The 24672-nt window shown below is 46.5% G+C and overlaps 2 protein-coding genes across 4 annotated transcripts in view; one reads left to right on the top strand and one right to left on the bottom strand.

Annotated features, from left to right (window-relative positions):
* TGM4 (transglutaminase 4) lies at positions 1-14015 on the top strand. The gene is made up of 14 exons (XM_084210009.1): positions 1-395; positions 4372-4551; positions 4665-4768; positions 5082-5211; positions 5836-5954; positions 7254-7361; positions 7893-8067; positions 8557-8695; positions 8955-9058; positions 10295-10546; positions 11201-11548; positions 12473-12642; positions 13105-13241; positions 13730-14015. The coding sequence occupies exons 1-14, from the start codon at positions 149-151 to the stop codon at positions 13869-13871; spliced, it is 2355 nt and encodes a 784-aa protein (XP_084066135.1). The 5' UTR covers positions 1-148; the 3' UTR covers positions 13872-14015.
* A 781-nt stretch (positions 14016-14796) lies between these two features.
* Positions 14797-24672, bottom strand: part of ZDHHC3 (zDHHC palmitoyltransferase 3) — a 33956-nt gene continuing 24080 nt past the window's right edge. For 2 of the 3 annotated variants that reach the window (XM_084223258.1, XM_084223259.1), the window contains exon 7: positions 14797-18680. In XM_084223258.1, coding sequence (XP_084079384.1) covers positions 18438-18680 — 243 coding nt within the window. In that variant the 3' untranslated portion in view covers positions 14797-18437. Of the gene's footprint in view, positions 18681-22731; positions 24274-24672 lie in introns of those variants that run through there. The other variant, XM_084223260.1, reaches the window with a different exon arrangement.

Below are 24672 nucleotides of genomic sequence, written 5' to 3'. Positions count from 1 at the left end.
ATTAGGGCATAGGTGAATTCTTGTTACTCACCTAGCCTGTGATTTTACTGTTTGTCAGTGAAGGGTCTGTCCACTTGTCATCTGATTATGCAAATTCACCTTCCATGTGAGTTGGGATTTAAGTTTCGCTGTTTTTCAGGGTCTGACTATGTGCAGAGGGAGTTGTAGTCTTTTTTTTTTTTTTTTTTTTCCACGGGAACTTCCTTTCTCGAAACACCACCCCTTGGCAGTGGACCTGCTGACACCTCAGAGCAAGACACAGATAAAAAGGGCAGCCTGTCTTCCTTCTCCACACTCAGAAGCAAGTGGCAGAGACTGCTCGGGAGTTTGGAAGCTGCTGGCACTGCAAGCATCTCGGGTAGAAACTCTGACAAGAACCATGTTCAGCAACACTGGTGAGTTTTTAATGCTTGACATATGTTAGGTGTAAAGTTTGGGAAGTCTCCTGCAGGGAGGATGGCAGCTCCAGAGGTTCTCAGCCCTCTGATTGCTAGGGGTGGCACCCTGAGGAAAGAAGTTTTGATGCCAGCACTGCTCACAGGGGATCAGTTTGCTCTGGCTGGGCAAATTCTGGTTTTGACAGGTTGGTAAACTCACTGCAAGACACAGCTCATTTTTCATCACTGTTCTTCAACCTGTAGACATCTGGTTCTATCAGCGATAATGAGAAAGAAAAGCAAGTCTTTTAAACTTGTTCTACATCAGTGTTAAAACAATTTCTTTCTTTCAGGCTACTTTATCATGTAGATTATTGCTCTTTAGTGATGGCTGATAGCATCTGAAGGAAGTTTCATAATAACTGAAAGGAGAATTTATTTGGGCTTGAGCTCTGTCCCATGGCTGTCCTGCCTGCCCTGTTGTCAGGAGATCCTGCACCTACCTAGCAAGGCACCTGGGTCACTCCTGCAGCAGCTGCTGAACCAGCACCACTGGCCAGCCCATCCCCAGAATGCCCAAAACCCCTGGGGTTTGGGATGTAGCTGAGCAGATGCACATGTGGGCTGGGTGGTGCCTGCAGCAGAGCTGGGAGAAGGTCTCCATGCTTTCAGGAGGGGAGGGGTGTTCTAACACTGCTCTGAGTCCCTCAATTTCAAACCTCTGTACTCTGAGTGTGGATGAGCTGAAATTTTCCAGGAAGTCTCAGACTGCAGCATCTTTGGGATGTGATCTCACATCTCTGGGATGTGCAGGAGTGTTTGCCTGGAGGCTGGGCAAAAATCAGGAGTAAGTGCAGTGTAGCAGACACGGGGCTGGATAGAGCCCCGTGGAGGACAGAGGCTCAGAGATAAGAAAATGCCAAGTCACAGTAACTAAGCCAGAAGCCCTCTCTCCGGTCCTCCAGGCTAGCCTATCTCTCTGCGACCCTACAGGCCATTCTCCCTAACCCTGACAATTGGTCAGTTCCTGAGCCCTTGTACCCCTAAATAAGGGGCTACTTTAGCCCATTCTGGGAGAAGAGCTGTTGCCGGAACCCTTTGCGGACCTCTCAATAAAACCATCGCCGTGGATTCTCCAAGCTCTCTTCTCTCTCTCCGTCTGCCTGAAGCCACTGTTCAAGCCAAAGCACCTTTAGCAAGCTGAGAGCTGGAACTATAACAGAGCTGAGATCACTAAGAGCTGATAACCACTGAGCTTGCTAAGGCAGCTACGGCTGTAGCAGCTTGGGTCTCTGGACGCCCAGCCTCCAAAAGGCTGGAGTATCTGGCCCGAGCCTGCCTGCTCCCTGGGGCACTCTGACCCTGCAGGAATCCAGCTCTCCGGCTATAACTAGCCCAGTGGCTATGTAGTGCAGGTATCCAAATCATGCTCTCTCTTGAAAAACTACAATTCTCATCCCCCTTCCCTTCTGTCCTTCTGAGCAGCCCTTGTTCCCACTGAAGCCAGACATACTATAAATACCCTGCTCCATATTGACAGGTTATTTAAACCCCATCACCTCCTCATCATAAGGAGGAAATAAGGGGAAAAAGGCCCCACATACTTACCAGTGACAAGGTCTCATGTGTCCATCTTTGATCACTGTTCTCTTGAAGCTCTGAACATCTCTCCAGGCAGGCAGTGATGCAATGGGGCTTGTGGGTGAGTGTAGAAAGGAGCTCTATAAAGGATAAATCATGGAAATAGGTGACAAAATACTGCCTTGATTTTTTTCTATTAAAAAAGGAAAAGAAATCTGATTTGAGGTTTGGGTTTGCTTCTGTCCCAGCCCAGGAATGAGCACAAACAGGACTGCCTCTCGCAGCCTCTGTCCTGCATATTCTAGGTATACCCAGCTCTTCTGTAAATCACGAATTTCCGTGTTGGCACACCAAGGTGCCTGTAGGCAGCCAGACACAGGGTGTGTGGGGCCCAGCTCCATGCCCAGGGCAGGAAGCAGGCCAGGAAGACAAAAGCAGCAGGAGAGAGTTGCCCAGGGAAGACAAGCTGCGGCCAAGCCCCCTGGGATGTGGTGATGGGTGCGCCACTGGCTCGCTCTGAGGCATTCCTTGGCACAGGACGCCGCGCCAGTCAGGTCACAGGGTATCGCAGGTGTGTTTGCACAGGAATAAAAGGCAGCACAATTGACAGGCAGCGCTGAGTGGAGACAGGTCTTTGGCACAGTGCTCAGCACGGGCAGGCCATGTTCTAGGGCAGCTCTTGTCAGTGAATCTTCCCCTGTGCTTCCTCAGCATCACTGGGGATGTCCAGAAATGGGATGGATATGCAGTCCCTAAGTTAAGAAATGCTGGATGGATGGATTTCCTTGGGCCCTTTCCCATCGCTATCCCATGTGTTCAACTCTCATATCCCTTTGCATCCCTCTCCCAGGACCAAGCCTTTCTTCTCTCTTCTCAGCCCCTCGCCAGGGTTTTCCATAAAGAACAAGGTTGAGCAACTTTAATTTGGAGTTTTCTTAATGTTTGGAGATTTCTTAATGCTGAGGAAGATGCACTTCCTCTTTGTCCTCAAGAGGGTTAAGCAGATAGTTCCAGCTGAAATTTTTTGACATAAATGCACACACACCCCATTGCGCAAAATATCAGCCCGAGATTGGCGACTGGCATGCAGCAAGCAAACAAAAAGCACTCAAATATTAAGTTGGTTAACAAGAGATTCTGGTCAATTTTAAGTCTGTTTGTTGTGCCAGTTATATCTGGTATATACCTAAGATAAATATGGTTTACATGTTTATGAAGAAGAAACCCACAGAGATATGGTGGGGATCCATGGGTGCTCGGTTCTCTTTACTCAGGGCTGCAGTCGCTGCACAGCGCAGGTTGCAGTAGGAAGCGTGCTGCTGATTTCAGCCTGCCCTGGGACTAGCCCTGCATGAGGCATCTCTCACGCCACACCAGCTACCAGATTCCAGCCTCTTCTGTGTTAGGGATGGCTCTTGTTGATACTCAAATTAACGTGGTTGCCAGGTACCATGCAAATCTGTCAAGACATTTGGTGAATTAATCTCTTCAACCATTATGCTTTTGACTTGCTAATATCAAAGTTACCGTAACCCGTATTTGCCTCTCCCATCCTTCATCTGAATCACTCATGAGAAGAGTGCTTATGAGGTATTGTTACTCCCTGCTGTTCACACGGAATTCATCCTTTGAGGATATTTAATGGGCAGGTACAAGATATAAATGCTCCCGAAGAAATACAGCTCAGCTACATTCCAGCATGCTCTGGCTTTTCCTGTCACAACTGGGCAGCCTGCCAAAACCTCATGCAGTGACCCCCAAATCTCCATCATCATTCAAAGCTGAGAGCTCTCTTTTTGCTCAGGTGTATCACTGGGTTGTGCCTCTCAGAGCTCCACTCCTCTGCCACAGCCCTGAACCACAAGCCACTGGGCACAGAGATGCTGAGGCTTTTCCTGGCCCTGATCCCATCAAGAGTTGAGGGAGAGGAGGCAGTCATTTTAAATATTGTGTCTTAAAAATCAGCTGCTGTGTTGGGAATGAATGGGAGCAAGGCACTTGCAAGGGATTCTTGCTGGGAAGTAAATCTCTGCTGAAGCCAAATGGGAAAAGCAGCCCCCCTGAAGGGGGGCAGTGCTCTGTGGTGAGTGTTCTACAGCAATCCATCCAGAGCAGCTCCTGCTTTGCCCTCTGACTATCTGGCCCTGAGCTGCTGTAACATGATTCTGCCTCCTCCTTCTCCCTCCATGTCTGCCCAGAGGATCTGAGATTCACCTCTGTGTATTTTCTTTAAATTAAATTTTTTTTTCATTTCGTTTCACTTCATTTTATTTTATATTGTCTTTTGCTAGATCTCTTGTTACTCTAGATATTTTGATGACTCGCGGGGCTGCATTAAGAAGAAAACTGTCTTTACTGAGAAAATTACCATCTCTTCTTTTTCCTTTCTCCTTTCCTCCTAATGTTTTTCCAGAGAGCAGTCTGAGAGTCACTGGGGTTGACTTTCTGAAGAGGCAGAACACGCAGCAGCACCACACGGATGGGTACAACATCCAGAGCCTGGTGGTGCGGCGCGGGCAGCCCTTCCAGGTGCTGCTCAGCCTCAGCAGGGAGCTGCGGGCTGCCGACAAGCTGACCCTGCGCTTTGGCATCGGTAAGCAGGGGTCCCTCTGCGGCCACCAGGCAGCACCCTCCTCCTGGCACCGCACAGGCATTGCAGACCTGTGCAACCCTCACTCACACACATGGTCTTGGGTTTGTTTCTAGGTGAAAATCCAATGAAAAACAGGGGGAGCCTGCTGTCGCTGAAACCAGAGCGGGAGAACTTCTACGGGTGGAAAATCTCCCTGGTGGAGAGGAATGGCAACGAGGTAAAGCTCGTGGGCAAGGGGCCCCGTGCCCAGCACCGAGCCCATCGGAAGCTACAGAGCATCCTCATACCCCATCCTGCTTTCCCTTAGTTCTGTGATTGTACATGGGCAGCAGCCTTGTCCCGCTCATGTCATTGCTCCCCCATGTGCGGGCAGGCTTCACCCTATCCCACTGCCTTCCCCTCTTTCCCCACAGGGATCTCCATGGCCCCCAGCTTCGCCACCAGTGCCAGCTCTGTGGCACCATGTTTGTGCCATGCCTGTGGCCATGGTAGGGTGTCCCTCATGCCATCTCTCCTTGTTGTCTCCTCAGTGCCTGCTGTCTGTCACCAGCTCACCCAATGCCCCTGTGGGAAAATACAACCTGCATGTGAAGACCGGCAGTAACATTTACAAGCCTGAAAATGGTGTCATCTACCTTTTGTTCAATCCTTGGTGTGAAGGTAAGTGGTCCTGTAACTGGGAATGATAATTACTCCTACCAGGGATTGTCCCAGATGGAATTTTGCCTCATATTTTCCCTATTCTCTTTCTTACATACATTGCTTTTTCCCACTGTAAGCAGCATCCTCATGGGGACAGTGGGAAGCTGGTCAATAGCAACAAGCCACTTCCTCATTGGATATTCTGCAGTGCCAGGACATAGAGGGACATCTATCTGTCACATCTGCACCTCTGTATCATCCCTCTCTGTTTCCCTGAGCCAACCAAAGATTAACTGAGACAACTGGCTTGGCTTAAGATCCAGAAAAAAATAACCAGAATAAAAAACTGTGTTGTTGGTGGGCATCCTAGTTCCCCAGTTCTCTCTGCTGTATACCTAGTACTCCACAGTGTTCAGAAATAAGATTTTTGCAATAATAGAAGAGTGGTCACATAGTAATGGACCTATTAAAGATTAGTCTTATTGGAAATTCTTTCATGATAGGAGCAAAAAAATGGGAATGCTGCATGGTCATCTGTTGGTGTGAATGTTGCAGATCCTTGGTTATCCCAGTTTAGCTTTCCATGGAAAATTTCATATAGGATGTGCAAACCACCTGACTTCTGAGGGATTTTTTCTGCAGATGATGTTGTCTTCATGGCCAATGACGCAGAGAAGGAGGAGTATGTGCTCAACGACACCGGCTGCATCTATGTTGGGTCTGCATACAGCATCTACGACAGGCCCTGGAATTTTGGGCAGGTAAAACACAGCTGTCTTGTCAGCCTTATTGCACTTCTTCATCCCTTCAGCATGAAGCCCATGAGTGGCTCAAAGTGCTGGAATGACCCTGCCAGCTCTACTGGAAGGGCTCACCTGCTTAGAGTAACCTATGTGCCTGCGTGTGTTCCCCACTCACAGCTGGAGAATGAGGTTTAGTGGCACATTTATAGTCAGATTATGTGGCCCCCCCGGTAAAGGATGTGGAAACTGGGAACAGGGTATTTCTGATTGGAAAAATTCCCATAAGGGAATTCCTGCTCTCATGCAACTGTAGGTGCAGCTAATGAGACATGGAGAGGGCTGATGGGGAAAAAAAATCTGATTTACCTGTTGCATCAGAGTCAGGAATAAAGAGAGTAAAATTGCTGGCAGAGGTTACCACCTTTCAAGTGGTGCCTTCACTGACAGCTGTGTGCAGGGCACAATCAGCCACTCTTTCAGGAAGGGTGTTCCCGCATGCTGCCTCTGAGATAACTCCAGAGGAGCGGAACGTCAAATTGGCTCAGGCTAGAGATAAGAATGGATGCCAGAGCAGATTTATTTGGACCCTGTACAAAGCACGCAGGCACCAAGCATGGTACACTGCACCCTATCCAGACAGAAATCCCCAGCAAAAACCATTCAAATCTGGGGTTTTTTTCTGTTTTGTTTTAAGTCTACAATTTTTGCAGGATATCTGCAGAATACGTATCTGCAGGACGCACATAACCCAAAAAAGGTGCTCACACTGATGCCTTTACACAAAAGGGGCCAAAGGGCATCATCTGTAGGGCTGTTCCTATCCTAATATTTATCCTGCTGTTAAGCAATGAGAATTGATATTGATATTCTGACATGTTTCATTGGATCATATGTTTGACATCTTTCTGAACTGGACCTCAGGGAGCTTTATCAGCAATTGCTAATTAGGAATCTTTGTTGTAATAATTAGCATTTACGTACCTTTCTTTTTTCTAAGGTTCATTTTGTACCTTTGTCAATAGACTAAATATCAGTAGAGATCTTAAATTTTCATTACTCTTGTGAGTAATTTGCAGAGTTGGAGGGAGATGACGTTGGTGACTTTTGTGCACAGGAGTAAAGATTGCTGGGTCAGGTTCCAACTGTGTTTGCAAGACACTTGAGACAGCCTTTTGTCTTACAAGACTGGGTTTCATTTTAGCCCTTGTTTGGAGAGAACAGTTCTGGGAAGGCCCACAGCCTTGGAAATTCAATATCACAAGAAAATTCTGTTTTAGAGCAGCATATAAAGATATCTCCATTTTCTCCCCAAAACAGTTTGAGGAATTCATCTTGGATGCCTGCATGTATCTGCTGGACAAAAGCCAGCTCAGTCTGGATGAGAGAAGGGATCCTGCACATGTGTCCAGAGCCATGTCTGCTTTGGTAAGCCTCTCTCAGTGAAGTGCTTTGCACCTTCATATCTTCCCTCATCCTTACTTGCTCTTCTTTCCCTGGGACCATGAACACCATTCCAGGAGGCATCTGAAAGGCATTCCTTTGGGAACCTGCAAGCAAAGAGACAGAGGCATTTTGGGGTGGAGGGAAGAGGCAAACAAAAATGCAGCATTCCCATCTCCAAAGCTTGCAGCTGGCCCAGTGGCTGTCCTTCCTCATCAGCTGTGTTGGGGAGGCCAACACAAGGGTTGTGTTTTGGGCAGGTAGCTACTCTCTGTGCTGGGAACCTTTTGGAGCCCCGTGGTTTAAGACACAGGATGCAGCATTGCCACCTCCCTCTAGTTATCCAGGGGGAGGCTTTCTAACCAGGGGAGCCCCCAGCCAGGACCAGCAGCCTTGATGGATCCCACATGGCTGTGGAGCACCTGGGAAGCCACCGGGCCAGCAGAGACCCTGGGATTTATGCTTCATTCAGCCTCATCCCTTAATTTTTATGTGTGTGTGTGTGTGTGGCCACAGGTTAATGCCAACGATGACAGTGGAGTCCTGCTGGGGAACTGGTCAGGGAACTACGGCAGTGGAACATCCCCTATGGATTGGATTGGGAGTGTCATGATTTTGCAGAAGTACTACAAAACCAAGAAGCCAGTCCGTTATGGCCAGTGCTGGGTCTTCGCAGGAGTCCTCAACACAGGTGAACAGAATGACCTGCCTCCCTTCTCTGACACCCCAGTTACTGTGCTAGTAAGCCAAATTACTGTGCCTCTGAGCAACAGAGGTGCCAGGGTCTGTCTGTAAGGAGAGGCTGAGGGAGCCAGGACTGCTCAGCCAGAAGAGCAGGCTTTGGAGGTCTGATCCTTGTGTGTTAAGAGTGGGGCACAGACAGGCTGTTCTCATTGATGCCCAATGACAAGAGCAGAGCTGACAGGCACAGCCTGAAACATGGGAGGTTCTGTCTGAACCTGGGAAAACAGCTTTTTTCACTGTGAGGGTGACCAAGCACAGGCACAGGATGCCCAGAGAGGTTATGGAATCTGCTTCCTTGGAGATGTTCAAAAGCCATCTGGACACAGTCCTGATCACCTGCTCTAGCAGAGCCTGGGTGGGCAGAGGGGTCAGATGAGAGGCTGCCCGCCAGGCTGAGGGATTTTGTGCCCCTGTGTTTTGTCTGTCTGTGCTGCAGTCATGCGTTGCCTGGGAGTGCCATGCCGCTGTGTGAGCACCTTCGACGCCGCCCACGACACGGAGGAGAACCTGAGAGTTGATGTCTACCTGAACGACAAAGGAGAAAAGCTGAACTCCTTGTCCTTCGACTCCGTCTGGTACTGCCCAGTGGGGCTAACGCTTCCTGTGCCCTGTGCTGCCTTGCAGTGCCCCATTTCCCAGCCCTAGCAATTCCTTTGAGAATTTCACTGCTGCTTGGGGTTTACACCCATGAGAGAGAGAGAGAAGCCAGGGGTGTCACAGGGTTACCTGCAAGCACCCATTAAATCTGCCCTTACTAAAGGATTAAGGGAGGAGACCGTGACTCTTCGGGCTGTAACAACTCACTCCTTTTCTTTCCAACCCAAATGCACGCAGGAACTTCCACGTGTGGAATGATGCCTGGATGAAGAGAACAGACATACCAAATGGGTTTAGTGGCTGGCAGGCAATTGATTCAACGCCTCAGGAACAAAGTCAAGGTAGGATTTGCCTGGAAAGGCTCTTCTGCAACTCCTGAGGGAGACAGGGACATTTTGTGTGTGAAACATGCGTCCCAGTCAGAAAACCAGGTACTCCCCACACACAGCTTCATGCACCAGGGCAGTGACACTGTAAAACAGCAGGTGTCACTCCTGCCACCTCAGCCCAGCATGGAAGGAACAGCATTTCTCATCAGGCACAAAACCAACCGTGTGGGAACGTGAATTCTGCTTCAGAGGTTAGAGGACATCTAAGTCATTGGGGTCATGAGCCTGTTCATTGGTAGATGAGAGGAGTGACCACCCAAACTCCCTGCACAGGTTCAGGGAATTTGAAGGTGGAAAAAAACAAAAGGATAATCCTCAGGGAGGTGTAGAAAGTGGAATATTGCCTAGAGATCAAACACAGGTGTCTGGATGCAGCTGACTTAATAACCTGATACTGAAATTGGCTAAGGAAGAAACTTTCTAACACAATTTTGAAGCATTAGAAAGCAGGTATTCGTTATTGCAGCACGCCGTACACCCGGAGGGTATTTTCTCTGATTGGGTGTATAATGAAATTTTACAACAAGGTATTTATTCCATCATGATCATACATATTCATTAGAGTGTACTTTATGGCTAATACATAAACATCACTTCTTCTAGAACTAATTTGCTTGCATCTGCCTCTTACTGGAAGGCCTTTTATGGTCCTGGGGAGACATCTGAAGGGGTCCCAGGTGGTCGCACTCACTAAGTACCCCTGGTGTTACACATGACCTTGCCTGGAACTTTCCTCAGGGCATGTGCTGTTGTTTCTTGTCACATAACATTGCCACAAAAGCCACTATATTCCTCATTATCTGTTTATCCACTGGTTCCAGCTGTTTATCATCCTGTGGGCCTACTTTTACATTCTTTTACTCTTTAAAACACACTGCCCATGCTTGGACAAGGCATCATTATGTTCCGTTCCTTTTATCAAACCAAGCTGTGGCTTTTTAAGCTTAAAATTATCTAAGTGAGGGGAAACATGAAAACGCTCCTACCAGACCTTGGTCATCTATAAAAAATTCCCAAGCAGCTACGGAATAAATGAGAGGCGTTGGAGCTCATTACCGAGTTGGAGGGCTGTTTACTGCGATGTGTCACGGTCACAGATTCCCGCTTGAGTGTTGTGTGAGTGTGGAGCAAAAACGGGAGTCCCTGCAGGTGTTAGTAAAGCCAGCTGGCATTGAATGCCCTTTCTAGGTCGTTTCCAGTGTGGGCCATGCCCGGTGAAGGCTGTCAAGGAAGGGGATGTGTACTTGCCCTTCGACGCCAAGTTCGTGTACGCGGAGGTGAACGCTGACAGGGTCTACTGGCTGGTCAGGAAGGTGAACGGCAAGGATAAATTCTTCAAGGTCGGCACGGAGACCCAAGCCATTGGCAAGAACATCAGCACAAAAGCCGTGGGGCAGAACAGGAGGGTAGACATCACTCAGGAGTACAAGTACCCCGAAGGTAACTGCCCCCGTCCTCTGACACGGTGCCAAAGAGCACAGCCCGACCTTGCAGGTCACCCCACAGCACGGGTTGTTTCCAGAGAGAACTGCAGGAGTAGCTGCAGTGCCAAACTCGGCCCAAGGCCTGGAGACCCTCGGGAGGCAGCACTGCTCCCGGGCATCCTCACACCCGCAGTGACACCTATAGGCTGCTCCTCAGGGACACGAGCGAGCTTCCAGACATGAAAGAAATTATCTGAGTGATGGACCTAGTGTCACACTGACCTCTGCTTTTTTTTTCCATTTCTTCATTTTCTCTTTCCATTCCCCAAACCATTTTGGAAAACAAAAACCCCACATTTCCTTCCCACAGTTCTCAAGATCCAGCCATGTTGTCCTAGATTGTTAAAACCTTCTCAGTGAGGAGGGCAAAAATATCAGGCTGAAATATTTAAGAGTATCCATCCTCTAAAATGTCTCTTCCAGGAAATTCTTCCAGGCCAGAATGCTACAGTTAGATTTGGTGGCAGCATAAACCAAGAAGTTGTCCTAAGCAGAGGCTGGAGGTGCTCTGACATCCTCTTGGCTTATCAGCAAAAGCATAAATAAAGGGAAGATAGCTCTGGGTGAGAAGACTGAGATACAGCTGTCACCCATATTTCTCTTCATCCAGGCTCCAAAGAGGAAAGGATGTCCATGGAAAGAGCTTACAGCTTCATACGCCCTATGGGGTTGATGCCTCGTTCAGGCTATGCTTCGACTATGCAGACACTAGGCTCCAACACCCAGCCTTTGATCCCAAAGGAGCCAGCCACCAAGACTGGGCTCCACCTGGAGATAGCCAACACAGAACCTTTGCATCCTGGCAATCCCCTTGAAATGGCCATCACAGTGAAGATCTCTGCTCCTGGGAACTGGACCGTTGACCTTATTGGCTCCTGCCAGCTGCAGTACTATACTGGAAAAGTTCAGGCCAATCTTGGCACTATCAAGGAGACCATCAATCTTGAAGGCCCATCTGGTAAGCACAGAAAGCTTGCTGTGTTCTGTAGACTAATTTACTGTGGCAGTTTGTACTGGCTCCACTCTAGACCAGTGTATGGCTCTGTACTCTGTGAAGAGCAGAAATTGCCTGCCTAGAACCTACCTCCCTCTTCACTGCATCTGGAAGTCTCAGTTACAGACTGGGATCCCACTGTAGCAGGGACCAAAATATGAAGGCCCTGCTGCAGCTTCAAGGAGGTGATTAGGAATACATCAGTGTGGGCAGACAGAGGTTTTCATGGCATGAGGGAGGTGTGCTGAAGCATCTCCCTCCTGTCCTCACTGTCTGAAAATCAAAGATGTCACCACAGGCCTTGTGTGCATCCATGAGGATCAGATCCCTCACAGGATTTAGATGGCTGGAAATTTCAGCCTTTTTTTGTTCTTCTGTTTGCCACTCTAATTTGGGTGGTGGTGATGCTGGTGATTGTTATTTTCTGAATTCTTTGCTCAAGCAAATTCTGACTTCACAACTGCCTGCCTGGCTGTTCCCTGCAGCTGTTGGCTGCTGTGTTTTGCACATCTTTGAGTAAGCTGAGTTGTGGTTTTGATCCCAAGCAATGTAACTGAAATTTGCTAAACAAGGGACTAACGAGTGATAAATAATTAACAACCCTTGCTGATCCCTAGCATGAATCACTCACGGAAAAAAAAAAAAAATCTTTGCTGTTGATGAGCACTGAGTGTTTTCACTCATACTGTTGCTGTCAAAATGCAGCAGGGCAGGACACAAAGGTAGCTCCTTCCCATGGCTGCATGTGCCAGGTACCACCCTCTCAGCAGGGACTGAAGGGAAAGCAGGGTGGTCTCAGCAAATATGGCTAGTGCCACATCCTGCCGACTTTGCCACCCAGTTCCTGGGCATGTGATGAAACATCAAGCTGTGTTTTCTTTCCTGCAGAGATGCAGATCCCCCTGAAAATAGCACCTGATGCATACATGAAGACACTGTCCTCCGTGGAAGATGAAGTGCTCATCCTTGTCACTGCCATTGCCGAGGTCAAGGAAACAAACGACAAACTCACCAAGGAGACCTCAATGAGATTCCAGTATCCCCCCATCACTGTCCAGGTGAGGCAGGTGCCAGCTGGGCTCTGGGAGGACAGGGGTTAAAGCTCTGCTCACTGCAGCACCACGGTGGTGCTAGCATTCCCAGGGGGATCTCCCAAACAGCTGTCTCCTAGGATGCTCAGTTCTTGGCATCTTACTTGGCTATTCAACGTTCATTTGAAGGTTGAAATTGGCCATGAAATCAAAGTTTAATTACTGTGACATCTAAAACAGGGAGGCAGGGGCTGCTGGGGGAGAGGGCAGTTTGTACAAGGCCCATCTGCAAGCCCACAGCTCTTCCTGAAGCAAAAATGTGTTGAGAAACCATCTGGGAAAACACAGTGCTTCGGGTGGGTGGAAAGGATATGAAGGGGTTGTCCCCTACCAAGCTGGTGGTGAGCAAACCTGCAGCAGCTCTGGCATCTTTATTACCCCTCTAATCCCAAGTCTCTGGGTTTGTTTCTCTCGTTCCTCCTCTGCCAGATGCCAGAAACAGCCAGACTGTACAATGACTTCAACTGTGCACTCATCTTCAAGAACAAGCTGAATGTGACCCTGGAAAACTGCAAGCTGCTGGTGGAGGGCTTGGGCATATTTAAGATGACAACATTTGACCAGGGGTAAGGAAATGAGCCAATGAAATGACCATGGCAGGACTCTGCTCTGTTTGGTTTTTTTTTAGATATCCTTGAAGAAGTGGTTAGGGGATTTGCAGTAAGAGGGACCTTTGCCAGCTGTGTTTGAAACTGCACCACATTTGGCCAGAAAGATCCACACAGCATTTGACAGGCTCAGGGCAGATGGGCATGACAGGGACTCCCCCCATGCTCCTGCTGTGCTGCCCAACAAGTGTGAGCACAGCTGCTTCATTCAGAGCTGAATTTGGTGTTTCAGCAGTACAGGGAACTTGGGGGAAGGTCCCCAGGATCACTGGGACCACCAGGCAGTACCACCATGCCAGGCCCCATTTGCTGCAAATTGGTCATGGGGGAAGGGGAATGCCCACCCTAAAGACATGCAGTGACTATTTCTTTAAGAGAAATTATTCCAAAGTGCCAAATAACCCTAATTCATGCTGGGACTATTTTGGTTTTTCTTTTGTCCTCAGGGATATAATGCCTGGCAGGATCATGAAGTCTGAAATAGTATGCACTCCGACAAGACTAGGAGAGAAGAAAATCATAGCCAAGCTGATCTCAAACCAGATCAAAGGGATCTCTGCAGAGAAGGGCATCTTCATCACTGAGTAGGATCAGTGCCTTGTCAGCGAGCAAATGTTGGCCTTGCTGAATGTATCACATCACTGGGCACTTCTTGCCTTCTTGATCGCTGCACAGTGCTTCCAAAGTAGACAGCAAAAATGCCATAAAGCTAAGGGAATTAAACTGCCTTAAGGGCACAGTTGCATTGATTGCAGTTAATTGTGATTCAATAAAGATGGTGAAAATTGACTGTGGGATTTGGTTTGATGATATTGTCACATTGGGATGGCTCTGGACCCACAAGAGGATGCTCCCATTTCAGACCAGGGATTGGAGCTTGTGTTGGTACCAGCTTCAGCCAGAGATGGGTGTGAGCCTGGGAGGGGCAGCAGTGCTGTGGTCCTACATGGAAGGACACACAGGGACCTCACTGCACAAGGGCTGCTGCGCAGCTCAAGGAACATTTCAAGCAAATCCCTCCTGGGTAATTCCCTCTCCTCCCAGCTGACCATCTGGGGAATGTACCAGCACATGCCTTTCCTTGTCTTTAGAGCTCAGAAAGAGCAAACCCAGCACATTCTCCCCAAACACCATGTTTTATACATCTTCCTATCCCACTTCTTTTGGGGGTTTTCAGGCATTTTTGGAAGAGGTGCCATCTCCAGCAGCATTCTTTACTAGTGCTTCCCTAGAAATGTACAACCTCTCTTCTTCCCCTTCCACCCTGAATGCTGCTGGACTACAGGAAGAACCTTGATGGCAGTCTACACCAGGAGCTCTTCCAGCCACAGTCACACTGGAGAGACAACAGCTGTGCACAGCTGGAGCCCACCTCTGCACTGCACACCCCAGCAACTCCCGAGCCCACCTTTAGCAAGAGATTTCCCTGTCCCACAGCATGGCCAGCAGCAGACTGGCAGTGGGTTTGCCAGGGTTTCCGCAAGTGAAGAGGAAATCAGGTCACACAGTAGCATAGGGAGTAATTTATCTGTTTATTTAAAAGGCAAATGCTCAAGCATTAAGGCAGTGGAGCAGAAAAAAGAAATGGTGACTACATCTGGTTATGTGCCAGCCCATAAAAAGGGAAGAGGGAAAAAAAGGACATAAAAAGGCATGAAGGTTTTAACCACACTTCTGCGTTTCAAAGATTTGGGGAACTCCCAGACGAGCACGCAGGTGGGCTGCCAGGCCACAGAAGGGGGTCAAGGCTGCCCTGACCCCTGCTGCCCCTCTGCCCACAGAGTTGTGTCAGTTCACAGCAGCACAGGGTCCCCGAAAGGCCACCTCCTGTGGTGGCACAGTGGCAGGCAGTGGGAGCTCCTCTCCACAGGCAGAGCGGGTGCAGGGTCCATGCGCTCACGTCCGCAGAGCAGGGAGGAGCAGGTGTGCTTGGCAGATAAAGTGTTAGTTCTTCAGAAAGTACAGCAGTGACAGAAGGCACAAACGGGGTTACAAACAGCAAAAAATGGATTTTTTTCATGAGATGTAAATTCCCTATTTGCATAGAAAACCTGCTGTAGAAGACACCAGGTGAGAAGTATGAGAACACTTTCCACATATGCCACGACTCTGTCCATTGCATATTAACACCTCACATCAGAGCAGTGATGAGATCTTCAGCAGACCATGTCCCACTGAGCAGTGCAGGGGGAGCATCCTCCCATGCCCCAGAAATTTAGGGCACTATGAGCAGGCTCTCCAGAATGTCTTTCCTGGGACCTGGCGAGCCAGCCAGGACCACAGCAGCATGATCTGAACATGAAGGCATGCCCTAACAAAGGGCAAGAACTGTGTAGAGGGAAGGGAAGGTAAACAGTGAGCTTAGTTTCAATTCCATGTAAATCATGTTTGTTCTCAAGCTACCAGTCCATCCTTAAAGAAGGAGGTTTACACAAAAGCTGTGGATAAAACAGATTTTTCCAGTTTGTGAAGACTTGTGATTTCTAACAGTTGTCATACTACATTGAGACAGAAAGGAGATACACCAAGGCGTACTGGAACTTTGGGAGAGGCCAAGGGAGACTGACTGCCAAGAAACACCAGAACTGATTTGCTGGGCATAGGAAGTCACCCTGCCATGTCTTGCAGGCACCACAGCTGGAGCTGGCTTTGTGTAAGGCCCAGGGACACATCCCTGTCTCATTCAGACTGTAACTGGAGGAGAGGAGATGACTGCTCTGGCTCTTACCCTCCTCTTCACACTACTTTTCTGTTTCTCCTACTAAAAAAAAAAAAAACCAGAAATGCCAGCACCTGAGGAACAACAGGAAAGGTGGGGAACAGAACAAATGACAACTGTTCTCATGATGAAGTGAACCAGGTTTGAGAGTGGAGGAGAAATTTGGCTGCCTCCATCCATGCCTACCCAAAACCATGTCCCAGAGTAGGGCCCCTGTCCTGAGAAGCATCCCTGGGACCCAGCACACAGGTTCTCCCCCAAGCTGACATCCCCATACGCCTGCCTCAAGGTGATTTTCAGCCATGGACTGGTTCCTCCCTGTAGCACCATTCCCACTGCAGACACAGCACCAGAGGCAGGGATGTTGACTGGATGCAGAGGTTGCCCTGGAGCAGCAGGGCAAAATTACAAAACATGAGCTAAAAAGGGCACTCTTACTCTTCCTCTTTCAACATGGCCATTCCTTCCTAAGGAAATCCCTTACAGACCCGTGTATGTCCCTGACATCCCTCTCCTGTGGGATGCTGACAGGGATGAACATAGGCTAGTGCAGAAGGAGGAGCTTCTTCCCTCAACACGCTGCTGCACAGGGCAAAGACATTCAAGACCTCATGACTAAATGACATGAGAGGGTATCTCTCTTCCCCTCACATGGGGGGTGTTTCCCTTTAACCCAAAGGTTATGAATACGCAATTCCTAATGATGTTCTCTAGATCTGCTTTTCACTGACAAAGAGACATCCAGAGGGGACAGGGAATGGGACAGCTATTCAGAAATACCCCCTGGATTTTGGTGAAGCTGTGCTCTTAACAGCCAAGGCGCTCTACTTGTTCCCACCACCTTAGCCAGGAAAAAGGATTGCTGTGGCAGAGAACGAGTCCAGGAGAGAATCTCATCCCTCCGCAGTAGCCCTGAATGTGACACAATCAATGCACATAAGGATGCTTTCCAAGGGATTAAAAATAAACATTAAAAAAAATCTTGCACAAATTCCATTTGATATTACTCCTATAAATAATAAAAACTTCATATAGGTCTTTCACAATACTATGCTTTCATCCCAAAAATTCCTTTCTCTTCCTTTTGAGAGGAAGCAGTTATCTTTGGTTCAGGTTACAAGGGAGGGGGAGATAAAAGCAAGCATGTGGGGGGAAACCAGTAGCATATTTCTAGTATCCTGCAAATTTAATGACAATCTAAGGGATATGACAGAAGAGGAAGAAAAACACAAATGAAGAACAGTCTAAATTAAAAATAGCCTGACATCTGGAGGATACCGAGTGTTTGCAGTGCATCTCAATGCAGCAGCTGGCAACACCTCTGCAGGACTTTGCAGCAACTACTGCCTCCTGCAGTGATGCCCACTTTGAGTGACGGGTTCACCAGCATTCCCCAGGGATTGGCTGCAAAATCAGTGAAAGGAAACCTGGAGTAATGGCACGTACTAGTAGGATAACGTTAAACCCAGTTAGATTAGGAGGCACGATTCATTCTATACCAACTCTAGCTACCAAGAAAAGAGAAACATCTAAGTCAGACAAGTAAAACAGAGAGAGGTAGTACCACCATCACAGGGTCTTTCACTGCCAAAACAGCAGTACCTGGTACCTGGCCTAGACTGCTTCCCTGCTCCCTGGGCTGCAGAGCTCAGCCAGACAGCTCCCACTCCACACATCTTACATGCCAATGAACCACAGCCCCAGGGGAAAGCTTCCCCCCACCAGCACCAGCAGCTCGGCATCCCAGCCGACATTTGCCCCCTTGTTGGCTGCACCGGCCATGGGTCAATGCTCCCACCACCACCTCCGACAAGCACCACCAGTCCTGGGCAGTCTCACAAGCACAGAGGGTAAAAATTAACCCCTGGAGATATTTCAGAGCCCAAAGGAATCACACCCAGGGTGAGCTCATCCATCTGCTGCATCCATAGCCCTGCATCCCACCTCTGCTAAGACCAGTGCACTAGCAAAGGTCATAACCCACTAGCAGCACCCATGGGATGGGATGGGCTAAAGAGGATGCATTTTTCCAGAAAACTTTCAGAGCTGGCTAATCTTGCCATCACACATTTAGTCTTGCAAAGGGCTGTAAGAACAAAAGATTAACCAGACTCCCTAGGATGGCACATTTCTGGGAACTGGAGCCAATCTATCTGACAATTATAAACTGTACTTAAATGCCATGTAACTAAAGACTGATAAAGCAGTTGACACAGGTCTGAAAAGGAGCTTATGAACCCCATCACTTATGAAGCTCTCTCTGGAGATTTGCATTGCTTCTGCTAGTGCTGTAGCATCTGTTCCAGACCAATACTCCTGAATTTTTCAATGCACCAGAAAGTATGTTAACAAACAACCCTTAAATCTCCAGCACAAGTAATTATTAAGAAAAAAAGACACCTGAAAGCTTCTCCTGGGGGAGAAGGACACTTTGCTTATTCATGCAACATTTGGATGGCAACATCTCGAGCCAGAAACTGCTCAATTTCTTCTTGGGTCATTATTTCAGAGGCAGGAGCTGCTGGCACCGCTTCAGCCGGCGCTGGGCACTCGCAGTTCAGGTTTGAGAAAGGGTTGAACCAACCCAGGGAGAAGGCACCTCCAAACGCCAGCTTCATTCCTTCCCAGCCGCTGATCTTCTCCCAGGTTGGCTTTTGGTTTTTAAGTCGCTCAATACCCTGCAAGAAGAGAAGAGTTTATGGTCATCTCACGCTTCCAGCAGGTGTTTGAGCACCAAGCACTGTAGCACATGCACAACTGCCTACCTATAGCCAGGCTGATGCTATTCCAGTTTGAGTTAACTATGAAGACAGACACGCTGCATTACTGAGAGTTTCATCTCCAAATTTAACAGCAAAACCCTCACACAAGATCTAATTCATGGACAGTCTGAATCCTGCTGATGTATTTTGGAATCAGTTGATTTTTAGGGTACAGGGATGGCTTCTGAAAAGCCAGCCTTTTGGGAAACATGGACCTCTTCTCACATAGCTTTTCAAATCCTTCCAATTAGTGACAAAATACAGTTACAACTTAAGAGTTTCACCTTGTTTGGGCATTTTTTGCAATAGTTCAGACACAGCCAAAATACTGCACCTTTTCCCAGCAATCAGGAATTTACCACTGCCACACCTAGGCTAGTCACTAGAAGTTCACTCTGTGCCAGTTAAGAGCAAATATTTAAGAACACAACTTCCATTTACCAAATTGTCAAAGACAAATCACAATGCAAGCCAGATAATCTGTTGGGAGGTGAGAGAATCTGTACAGGTTAACGTGGAGGCTTCAAAATGGGACTGGAGCCTTGGTCAATCAATATTCTGATTCATTCTCCCTCCAAGAATGTCCCTTTTACTAAAGCAAACATTTTGATTGTACTTAAAGAACAGATCCATCAAATTTGGGCAGCGACATTTTTTCCCGATAGTCTTCTCCACGTAGAAATAGGGAACTAAAATTTATTTTCTTAATGATTTTTTTTAAGGCTACCACTGTGTGAAATAGGGCACAATTTTGTATGCCCATCTTCTGCATCATGTAAGAGAGGAGTCAGATCTGCAGCTGTGTATGATTCACTTGTGATGATATACAAGTGACCACACAGAAAGTCTGTTCTTAGAGAAGCAAGAATACTGGGATCCAAGTTTTGAGAAACTCAAGGAAAGGAAAAAAAAATGTGCAAATTGGGTTAAAACTGTAAGAAAGAACAGTTTTAGAAGAGCTAGAAAACAGTACACTTCTCACATTCTAATTCTACACATTTTTCTTGACAACACACACAAAACATTCAAAGCTTTGCAGCGAGGGGAAAGGAATACATGCAGCAGCTCAGCAGCACCACAGCTGCACTAGTTGCCAGCCTCACAAATAAGACAACAGCAGCAGCTCAGTTTGCAATAACACTGAGTCAGCACGAGCAGACCCAGGGGAAAGCACACCATAAACCAAAGCACTGCGTGCAAAGCTTTTATGAACTTCATTCCTTCACTCAGGCCCCGTTTCTGGCGCTGACTTAAGAGAAACCCAGCAGCAAACGTGCAGAAAGGAACAACGCAACACCAAATTGGAATTCCTCCAGGCTGCAATTTGGGAAAAATTCAGGTCCTGAAGGATTTAGAATGCAAAACACAGGCCTGTGGCACCTCACCCTGCTCCCAAGTTTGCAAATGTACCATTTCAAGTGCTCCAGGGAAAATCCCCTGCAGCCTCTGGTCCCTTGGGATGCCACACTTTGTGTGCCACAGCCAGGGCCTGACCCTACCTCCCTGCTGGGCAAGCTGGAGAGGAGCAGGCTTTGTGCACAGCAGACCCTTGGCAAGGTGTTCTAGCTCTACCATGAACTTTTCCCCCAGGATACTGCATTTCCAGCACCCAGTGGCAGTGCAACCAGGGGGCAGAAGCTCTGGCAGCTTCCAGCAGGAGACCACCTTTAGTTGTGTGCTGTTCCTTAGCGAACTGCAGAGGCTTCCTGTGTGTTAGTAACAAACTGGCTGGAGCAGGCTGGAGCACTTACTGCGTGAGATCTAGAGAGAAGGAAAACAAGTAGCACAGAGCAGAAGGAGAGACAGACATCAGGCATTTCATTAAAACCCTTCCCTGAAAGCACAAGTTTCAAGCCTGCCCTCAGTCATTTGTGTAATCTGTTTCAATCCCTGCTGCCATCTAGACTGGGAATACAAATTCGGAACATTTCTGGGCAGCAACCCCTCATTCCCTTGCCCCAAAGAACACTGCTCACCTGCTCCTATCACCATCTGCTAACCAAGGCAATAAGCAAGGTCAGGCTGAGGTTATTCTAATGCCAATTAGGGAGTAGTTCATCAGAACAGCCAGAAGCACACTTTCTCTCTCCCAACCTGACCTCACTAATCCCTTCACAGCATGTATTCAAAATAAACAGAAGTTTAATAATTGTTTCTTGATCTAATTTAGGCTGCTGGCCAAGTGGTCAGTAGGGCATGAGGTTATGCCTGAAAAAGAATCTAAGGGAGATGGAAGGAATGCACAGCTCTTGAGACATTTAACTAGTTTAATTAAACTTTAAAAAAAATATATACTTACATAAATCTCTCACCTTATTTTACAAAGTGAGAATTTTGTGTATTGAATTAAACCAACACCTCTTTCTCTTTCCCATCATGCAGCTATTCCACTTAATTAAAAAAAAAAAAGTGCTTAGAAATTATCATCTTTCCCTATTTCAAATTCCATAATTTTGAACCAATACTGAAAAGACTTACACTGAGAAATGAAAGATACTGGACATTCCTCTTTAAGCAAGAGGCACGACATTGCAAACATGGGGACAGTTAGACAAGGTTGACCTGTGACCACTGTGAAGCTGTAGAATAATACCCAATTCTTCAATTACTGCCCTTGGTATCTGCTCCTGCCCAGTGCCAGAGGAGGATGGTGGGCTGCATGGTCTGACCCAGAAGCAATCTGCAGGACAGCTCGTGAATGTTAGAAGATATGCATTAATTTCTTTCAATGCACTTTTAGGATGTGAAAAGAAAGAGCAAACCAAAAAGACAAGCATTGAGACAAACTGATGGTTAAGGAGAAGACACAGGAAGCATTGCCATTGGAAAATTGTGATTAAGGCAGAAATTCTCTTACAGCAGTTCCTTCACACATTTCTGCATGGATCACCACTTAGTTTTTTAAAACAGAAGTGCTCTGATTGAGTTTGTCCTTCAATTTCTCTTGGCCACACTTAAACAGAACCAGCACCCGAAATCAGATAGTCCTGACCAAGAAAATACTTTCCATCAGCAAACCAGAAAGTCTGCCTTTCTCATATAATACTGACTTATGTTTAGTACATTCATATTGCATCAAACAAAGTCGTACAGCACAAGAAAACCCCAAGGCCCTGGTTATCACCACACACATGACAGGTACCGGTGGCATTTCTGTGATGGTGCCTCATTTAGAAGACAAAACACATGGTTTGACTAAAAATCTCAGTACTATACAATGCTGTTTAACATCTGCATTTGGTTTGAAACAAGAAAAACTCAGTAGTTACACATTTTTCCACAATGGTTGAAAGGCCAGAACAATGTAATTATCTTCCTCCAGATCACATAGCTAATAAGGGTAATTAAAATAAGCCCAAACTGGAATGTAGAATTTGTAATCAAAACAATTTTTGAAGCAGTGAACTACAGAGAGATGCATTCATTAGTTAATTGCCTAGGTGACTAAAGCCTCTCCCCTCAATATATCTGATTTTGCATCGAGGCAGCTTTAGGGCCAGATTCTCTGCCAGTTCAAATGATCACCTGCACATGTCTCACTGGCTAGACTGACTGACCATGGCCCAAGATCCAGCTTAACAACAATTAAGGTGGGAGCGTTCTCTGAGAAACACCATCACATACTCAAACCAGAGTTACATCCTCTCCCAGCTGTTGAAATAAACCACTGATTAAAGGATCAGGATATTACCAATTAACTCACTTTTCAACTTAGAAGTTGAACACACAAGTTAATTAACTTTTATATGCTTCTGCCTGCTTGCATACAGAAGTGAAAGTTCAGAAAACCATTACAGATTTTTCCCAAGATTTGGAACAAAGAAAGAAAGAAAGAACAGCAAACAAGTTTTTGGAAAAGTTTTATTGCATTTGTTTTCCATATGGAAGCATTAACAGATTGAAAAGATGCAGCATTCACATTACTTCCAAAATGAGACATCCATTAAATTTCTCCTTCCCTGATTTCCCTCCCTTTCCCCGTGGCTTTGAAGCAGTCTAAGCAGGTCAGTTTCCAAAAAAATATTTTAAGCCAAGGAAAGAAAAAATTCCTTGGAAGTTACAGATGCAGCTGATTCGTGTATTTCCTCAGTTTGCAATTCATTTGATGAGCCCATGGGAGTTGTGAATCAAAAATATAATAAAATTCCTGCCTGAACACAAGATGTTGTAATTAACATTAACAGCTGGAATTATGAATGGTTTAGCTCTACCCGTTTTTGGAATGCACTCTGTCCCTCCCACTTTTCATCACCACACAGTTCATAACAGCATGCATGCTCCTTACCATAAATATTTCCCAATCTCAAATCCTTACACATATATGTGCGTGTGCTTACACACATACACATGTATGCATAAACAGGAGAAAAGATTTACAAAGCTCTAAACCAGGGCAAAGCTAACAATATAGAATCAACCACCCTGGAACACTTACACATCCCATCAATATTAGTCTTTATAGTAATCTGGGCATTCATGTCAGTTTTTCACGTTAACACTGTTTAGCAGGCATTGCTCTAACAAGTCATTTACCAAGACAAACACACATCAAAAAACATGATTCTGCTATTCTAAACACTTGAAAATTAGCTTGCTTTCTTTCCTGGAAGTGTAAGGCATGTAATAATCCAAAGAGTCTTCTAAATCTGCCACAGTTATCCTAAAGGGGCAACAATTTCCTGCACACAAGGGAGGGAACAGATAAAATAATGCCAGAAAGATGAAATAGTTCTGTGGCTGGAAGGAAAAAGGAGGGTGGAGTGAGAATTGGTTTGGCAACTTTTAAGTACTTTAACTGTTTGTGATCACCAGGTCAACTGGCTCACTTGCTGTGCTGCCTTCTGGTCTTGCACCTTTTGGTATGTGAAGTATCTGCTTCCCTGTTCAAGTTCACTCAGAAAGAGCAATGTGCTCCTTCAGGAAGTCCAAAGGTGTCTGTGTAGGGCTGTTGGCACTCACATGTCATCCACAGAGCTCATCACAGTCAGGAGACAGCATGAGAATTTACTCAGAAGAGGTGGGTCATAACAGAGAAGAGAGGATTCCCTTCACATTAGTTATGCCATACAGAAAGCAAAGAGAAACAAATGCCAGTGAAGTTAATGTGATAAAAAAGAAAGGAGAAAAAAAGAAAAAAAAGGGGGGAAAAAAAAGCGCAGCAGTTTCAGCCAGAGATATAGAATTATCTAAAATGGTGGAACACAGGGCTTTTTTTTCCTCTGCAATTATCAGCCATTTAATAGACATAAAAAAGTTCATTTTGCTTTTTGTTTTAAACATTCATGGAAAATTTGTAACAGTAGTGCTGTAATGTGTTTCTATTTTAGTGGAAATGCTGGTCAGGAATTCCTCAGACCACATATTGGTATGGGTCTGCTTTTCCTTGGTCTGGTGTTGCGAATGGGCTAAGCCATGCTATAGAGAACGGATGGCCAAATACTGCTTTCATGTTCATCCATTTTGTTTTTTTAGCCCATCTTCTCTCTTCCTTTTTCAACTGTTCTATTCCCTGAAAACAGAAATATGACATTTTCAGTCAAATACTCAGGTTTTGTAGCTCTGGATTCGGGGAAAGGTCTCCTCTCAATTACCCCTCGTCCAAAGGACAGAGTAAGAAAATACAAATGCACCTGTACTGACTTGCCTTTTCTTCTCGCTGTTCTATATTAAAAAATACTAAAGCTAGAAACTGTTCCTTGGAAATAAAATTGCTTCCATTTTCTTCAGATCTACATACTTCAGAACCATTTTAAGACTTGCCATCCAATTGCCTCTGATGCCAATAAAAAAAACCCCGCCACTTAAAACTAAACAAAAAGTATGTGCTTTAATGGCTGAATGCATTATGTGCTAACCAGATGGAAAAGTTTTAGAAGAAACCATTACAAGCTTGTAAACAAAAAAAAAA

This window comes from Fringilla coelebs (assembly GCF_963513975.1).
Source record: "Fringilla coelebs genome assembly, chromosome: 1".
In the NCBI taxonomy this organism is placed as follows: Eukaryota; Metazoa; Chordata; class Aves; order Passeriformes; family Fringillidae; genus Fringilla; species Fringilla coelebs.
The sequence above is the reverse complement of the archived record's forward strand: the minus strand, read 5'-3'. Positions and strand labels throughout refer to the sequence as shown.